This window comes from Alosa sapidissima, chromosome 21 (assembly GCF_018492685.1).
Source record: "Alosa sapidissima isolate fAloSap1 chromosome 21, fAloSap1.pri, whole genome shotgun sequence".
NCBI lineage: Eukaryota > Metazoa > Chordata > Actinopteri > Clupeiformes > Clupeidae > Alosa > Alosa sapidissima.
In genome coordinates this window covers 1,521,588-1,528,655 of record NC_055977.1, presented here as the reverse complement: position 1 = coordinate 1,528,655, position 7,068 = coordinate 1,521,588, and the positions used below count along the sequence as shown (strand labels likewise).

At 40.6% G+C, this 7,068-nt stretch overlaps 1 protein-coding gene across 1 annotated transcript in view; it reads right to left on the bottom strand.

Annotated features, from left to right (window-relative positions):
• Positions 1–1,280: 1,280 nt before the first annotated feature.
• Positions 1,281–7,068, bottom strand: part of zbtb10 (zinc finger and BTB domain containing 10) — a 33,159-nt gene continuing 27,371 nt past the window's right edge. Inside the window, 1 exon segment of the mRNA XM_042075629.1 lies at positions 1,281–5,172. Within this exon segment, the coding sequence (XP_041931563.1) occupies positions 4,873–5,172 (300 nt within the window). The 3' untranslated portion in view covers positions 1,281–4,872.

Below are 7,068 nucleotides of genomic sequence, written 5' to 3'. Positions count from 1 at the left end.
CTAAAAACAAACGCTACACACAACGCATGTTATGGCTCTTTCCATTAGACTTGTAATTCAGTCACCCGAGTTGAAAAGTGTAAATTACCCAGCTTTCTTGCGGTATTTCACGCAGGCACGCCCCCTTTACCTCAGAGTACTCGAGGGTACCCCGAGGTGGACGTACGACCTCACGACAAACATGGCTGCGCCCATAGTTGAGATGAGATTACATGTATTTTCTTAGCATATGTACTGTGTTGGTCATGTTAAAGTTGATGCAATGCTCTTACACACTAGATTACATTGCTGCTTCAATCCGGTCACCAACTCATGCATTGCACAGTCTTGCTGTGCGTGCAAGACAATGTAACAATTTTAAAATGTAACTGTTTTCCAGCCGTTTAGCTAGAGGCTACATGTAGCACAAAACAATAACAATGACTAGCCTCCTGCTAATGCCCCTCATGGCTCGAGAGAAACACGTTCCTTTAGCAACTTATTCGTACATGTTGTACGGGTGGCTGTCTGATGATTTACGAGTCTAATGGAAAGGACCATTACTCTCCAACTCATGTGTTGGGATGAACGTAAATGCAAAAAAATTCTTACAAGGAAGTGATGTCATTTCACAAGTTACAGGTTGTCGCAATGGACATCGGGAATGCACGATAACCTCCGCCATGTTTGATTTGATTTTCCAGGGGTTGACTTGTCCTCTTCTGTGATTATCAGGCTCCCGCTGAATTGTGGGATAGCGTAGTGAGCTACCGAATACTGTGGAGGTAGTAGGCCATCTGGGTACTTTTCGCCTACTAGTCGATGCCTACTAAGGACGTACTACTATTGTGACGTACTGCGCCTCGCCTACTATAGTACGCTAGTATGGGTATTCGGATGCACCCATTGTCTGGCCAACTTGAGAATGTTGGGGTTTGTCTGGACAACTCGAGAATGTTGGGGTTTGTTTGGACAACTTTAGAATGTTGGGGCTTTGTTGGGCATTGTCTGGGCACCTTCAAAAAATACCTGTAACAATAAACGATTTGATTGGCCCAAACACATCTTATCCAGGCATATAGACTTCTCAATGGAGTGACTTCAGACCTGACACTTTGTTGGTGGGGTAAATTAGAGTTGGGTTTCAGGATAATTATTACCAGTATTAGGAGTTTCTCCAAAAGCCAGCTACTTTTGCCTTAAGATGCTTTGCGCATATGGATCCAGTTTAGCAGCACACACACACACACACCTTGTAAAGACTTTTTCTTAGAAAAGAAGACAATAAAAACAAAAGGCAGTTTTATACTTGAGCAATATCAAAGTTTTTATTTTAAAATTAGAGAGGAACAGTAGTACAATTTGAAAACAGAAAAAGGAGAATGTATTCATTTGTCTCTGAAAAGTTTGAAAACGTAAAAAGAGTAACCTGACTGCTGTTTGGCGCAGGGTCCCCTGCAGGAGCCCCACATTGCATCACTGTTAGAGAAGTTTGAAAAATACATCTTTTAAAACAGCGTAAAAAATACAGCTGGAAAAAAAAAAACCTTCATCTGTAGTGTACTTTAGTTTTGACTTTGTGTGTGTGTATGTTTTTTTAAAGTCCGTTTTTGTCCGTTTACAGCATAATAAAACATCTGGAGCTGAGTTACCTGTGTTCGTCGCATATACAAAACAAAGAAGTTCAAGTGGAAAAACAATAAACAAAGAGAAGAACCAAACGAGGACAGGAAAGATGGCGAGTGTGGAGGGGGAGGTGGAGGTGGGCATATACGGATATATGGAGACGGACAGACGTGGACACACACACACACGCACGCACGCACGCACGCACGCACGCACACACACACACACACCAGCCAGGGGCTCTGAGATCAGAGGGAACACAGCCATTTCCATTGCGTATATCAACTAGTTAAATATATTTACTCATACATATACTTCTCTCATATACTTCCATACATATATATATATATTTATTTTTATATATATATATATATATATATATATATATATCCCTCCCACAGTGATTCCATAGGTAAATAATAATAATAATAATAATTATAACACACAAGATGAGAATCTTCTATACAGCTTTTTAAAATACATTTTCATTTGGAGTAAAGGGAAAGTCTTAGGACAATTCTGCATCACTTCAGTAGATTCACTGCATTTACAGAGTGCTGCTTTCACTGCACAAACAGAGGGAACCAGCTGATTTCACTGCGTATACGGAAGAAAACGGCTGATTTCACCGTGTATACAAAAGGAAAGCGCTGATTTCACCGTGTATACAAAAGGAAAGCGCTGATTTCAGCTGTATACAAAAGGAAAGCGCTGATTTCAGCTGTATACAGAGATTACAGGGTCACGGATGTTGATTTCGCTGCATATACAGACAGACTGCTGCTTCTAGGCTGAATCCCACAAACCAGAGAGCTTAATAAAATATGTGCTTCTTGAAATCAAAAAGAACAGACGTTATAGAAAGGACAAATAAAACGATATATGCATCTAGGGTAAAGTGAATGATTTTCTTTCTTTGAATAAAAACATTTAAATCTGACAATTACATACACAAGCAAGGATCTACACTAAATAGTCTTTCAAACCTGGTTTTCTTATACATTATTTCAACAATAATTATTAAACAACAATTTTGGTAGAACAAACAAAAATTAACAGTCTTGATTGCATTTTTGGAGTCAATATATAATAATATTAAATAATGAAATGTCTGAAAAAAAAAACAAACCAAAACAAAGAGGTTTAGGGGTCTGCATGGAATCGTAGTTTAGAAAAGCGAAGAAAGTGACGGAGAGGGAGGAAGAGAGGGGCTTGGTTTTTGTTTTGTTTCCACCCAGACCTGCTCTGGGGCAACAGAGGCAGCTGGGGGGCAGTAAGTGCCAAGTCTCGGACCCCATACAGCGTCACCCAGCCCAGCTGCCCGCAGACCCTCCGCTTCAAAACAAACAAACAAACAAACAAAACGATCAAACACACAAACTTGGCCATCAAATTAAATAGACTGATTGTAAATGTACGCACCCCACATACAACCAACAGGATCTAACAAAGCAGATCAACAAAACAACAAATAAACAATGGAATTTGGGAGTCTTTGTCTTTTTTTTGTTGTTTTGTTTTTTTGGAAAAAAAAATATGCAACTTCATACATCCTGATTGACTGTGCATTCAACACACACCTCGCTCATGAAGTCCCGCCCCTCACACTCCGTACCAACGCAACCAGCTCACAAAGGTCCAGGGAGGTGAGTGGACACGGCTCAACTCTACTGCCAGCGCTCGACTAACATGGGAGGTATGTTTGCATGTGTGTGTGTGTGTGTGTGTGTGTGTGTGTGTGTGTGTGTGTGTGTGTGAGTACATTAAATAAAAATAAACAGAAAAACACAATGGCAAAGCATACCTGATAGGCTCTGAAAGCACAACAGTGTTACATAAAGAGCAGGTTAGCATATCCGAGTCGGAGGAGGCTGCCCGGTCAGGAGCCGACCCGGCGCCGCGTCTCGACCTGGGCCAGGCGTGGCCCCGAGTCAGCCCTGCTCCAGGCTGTTGATTATTAACATCATATACAGCTTGTAGGTCCAGTATCTCAAGATAAGCATTACAGCACCAAATGTCTCAGTCATTTGGCAAAAATTCAAGCTTTAAGTGAATGTCAAAATGCTCTATAAAGTGTTACTGTGACGCGTGAGTCATATAAAGCTAGCAATAGTAATTCCCCTTAAAATCTTTAATCTTTTCTTAAACTTTTACTCTTTTTTTATATAAAATGCTTTTTTAGATTATTACTCTCTTTACACTTTTGCTCTAGGTTTCTCTCTCAGCTTGGTTCAGTAGTTTCGTGTGTGTGTGTGTGTGTGTGTGTGTGTCCTGCACTGCCTTGGTGTGCTGTCTGCTTGGCACAGTGGTACAGCCTACATAACTTAATGCATAAATAGGGCTGCACGGCGCTAGCGGCCAAACAGAGGTTTGGATCCAAGACGGGTGCGAGGGAGAAATCATATCAACAAGTAGAATTAGAATCATCGTCATAACAACAAGTAGAATTAGAATCATCGTCATCATCATCATCATCATAATAAAAGGAATATAAAATAATCTGAATTTTCTTTCAGGACAGGACACGCCTCCAACCAAAGAGAAATATACAATCTTCCTGTTGGCAATAGATCCATAACTCTCACTTTAATCTCTCTTTCTTGTGCACTCTTTTTTTCTCTCTCTCTCTCTCTCTTTTTATGTCTTTCGCTCTATGAATCTATCAAAGCAATAGATGTTCAGATTTGACAGAAGTCAAAATGAAACGGAACTTTGGAACAGCAGACACAATACGACAAGAAAGGAAATGACAGATCATTCAGTAAGACCATAAAAACTTTTTTTTTCTTCATAAATTAAATAATTAACATTTCTTTTTTAAGATGATTGGCCTATCGTAACTTAAAACGCTGTACACTGTGAACCGCTAAAGATAAAAATACATCACCAGGAACAAAAACAAAAACACCTGATTTCAGAGATCCGCGCCTTCTCGTCTTACTGTCGTGGGCGGCACGCCGTGTTCCGCTCGTAACATATCTGCACGCCGCGGAGTCCCTCACTACCGAACGCTTTAGGTTTCTGTGTCTCACGCGTACAATAGCAACCATGAGGTTTGGTTAGCACTTTGGAGTTGTTGATTGTTTCCCAGCTATTAGTTTAGTTTTTTTTTTTTTCATATATAAATCTTTGTTTATTTTCTTAGTTAAAAACTTTGTACGTCTTAAATCTTGTTTTGCTTTGTGTATCACATCACGACAGCATTTGGTGATGATGTAAAAATCGTTACGTTGCGCTCAGCGATGTCTCTGCGTGTGTTTCCGTGTGTTAGTCGTCGTCAGGGGTGACGGTGGCCTCCGCGTCCCAGTGGAGCTGCTCGTTGTCATGGTCACCGTCGCCGGGCTCTTCGCCGTCCTCGGCCATCATGTCGTCGTCGGCCTCGAAGTCGTCGTCCTCGCCACGCGACAGCTCCAGCTCCTGCATGGCCTCCTGGGAGGTCTGGTGAGAGTCGGCGCAGTCCACACACACGCCGTAGCGCCGCGAGCCGTGACGGATGCCCACGCTGGCCGCCAGCATGAAGATCTTCTTGCACACCATGCACTTGTACTTCTTATCCTTCTTATGCACCTGCAGTGAGGGGAGGGGACCGGGTCACACGTGGGTGTGTGTGTGTGCACTGCAAAAACTGCTTAGCTAACAAAATCTAACCAAGTGTTATTAATCTTATATCAAAATAAAAAAAACTAGTTGGTATTGTTTTCAGTATAAAGAGACTTACCTAGCGCTTTCTTGTGAAATCATTTGACTTAATTAAAAAAAAAATTGACTTAAGACATCTCATCTTGAAAACAAGCAAATTAGTCTGCCAGTGCGTTAAGCAAATTAGTCTGCCAGTGCGTTAAGCAAATTTGTCTGCCAGTGCATTGAGCAAATTTGTCTTGATAAGACTCTTTAAAATAAGTTAAAGTCTTCTTAAATTAAGTCAAAATGATCTTTTGAGAGGGCGCTAGGTAAGTCTTTTCATACTAAAAACAATACCAAATAGATTTTTTAATCTTAATATAAGATTAATAACACTTGGTTAGAATTCATTTTTTGCAATGTGTGTGTGTGTGTGTGTGTGTGTGACACAGACAGATAACATTTTCACATCACAGAGATTAGAGATGCATTTGTCTTACTAAGAGTGATGGAGGAATGTGTTGTATGATGCGTTGACACACAGAATATGTATAAACTTGGGATGGTGTGTGTGTTTGTGTGTGTGTGTATGCAGTGTTTCCTCTACGTTTATTTCCGCATAGCGGCCCCCCACAGCTTAATTAATACTGCCACAGTATTAGAATCAGGGCAGACACACAATGTAGTTGCAGTTGCTTTTTAAATAATCCTGCGACGCATCCTCCCCTGCTAGCTGCCGCTCACATTGCAATTTAACAATAAGTAGCCTAAACTAATGAGAGGTTATTAAGGCCCGTCCAGTTTCAGTTCACATATTATATATTGTATTGATGTAGCCTATTTGAAGCATTAACTTTCTTCTCAGTGTTTCCTCTTCATTTAGTGGTGCCACTGCTTCAGAATTAGGGCAGACGCAAAATATTGTCCAGAAGAAGGCTAAATGCCCTCCGCTGGCTGCTGAAAATTTGCAATTTAAGAATAAACAGCAATGCTAATCCAAGGTACCTGTCTAGTTTTATTCCATAAATATATTGTTTTTACAGACGGTAGTGGCATGCTCTATCAAGAGCTTTCATGTGCTACGCATCTTTGTCAACATCGCAAAAACTAAAATTTTCACACAACTTGGTGGAAAGGTGTAGCACAGGCTAAGGAAAACCCATTAATTTCTGAAACTGATCGTATTGAACATATTTCTCATATCGTAGTCTATTAGCTCGCTCGCAACAACAGCAAAAATGAAACTGGAGAGAGGATGTCTCCGTGAAGACACCGCTGTTACATTAGATGTGCACTCAATCGCGAATCGACACAGTAAAAAAGCAACGACAGCTGGTAGTAACGAAGGTAAATTGCAAAACTTCCAAAATTGGAAAACATTTTGTATGGACTCGCGGTGATGGCCTAGTAGGCCTAATGTGAATCGAGGACTATAAAGTAAAGGATATTTGCACCAAATAAAGGCAGTGTTGTGGGTTGTATTTCTACAACATGTTGGCACAAAACTGTCATAATCTAAGTAAGCTAAGTGTTTCTCCATTGTCAACGTGAACTACCGATATGTTCGCATTCAAGTGACAATGTGGTTTAATGCATGCCGCCACTGTTAAAAAAAAATCTAGCGGAAACACTGGTATGAATGTATATGTGTGTATGTGTGTGTGTGTGTGTATATAGTGTATGCATGTGTATGTGTGTGTGTGTGTGTGTGTGTGTGTATGTATATATAGAGTATGCATGTATGTGTGTGTATGTATATAGTGTATGCATGTGTGTGTGTGTCTGTGTGTGTGTTTGTATAGAGTATGCATGTGTGTGTGTGTGTGTGTGTGTATATGTATG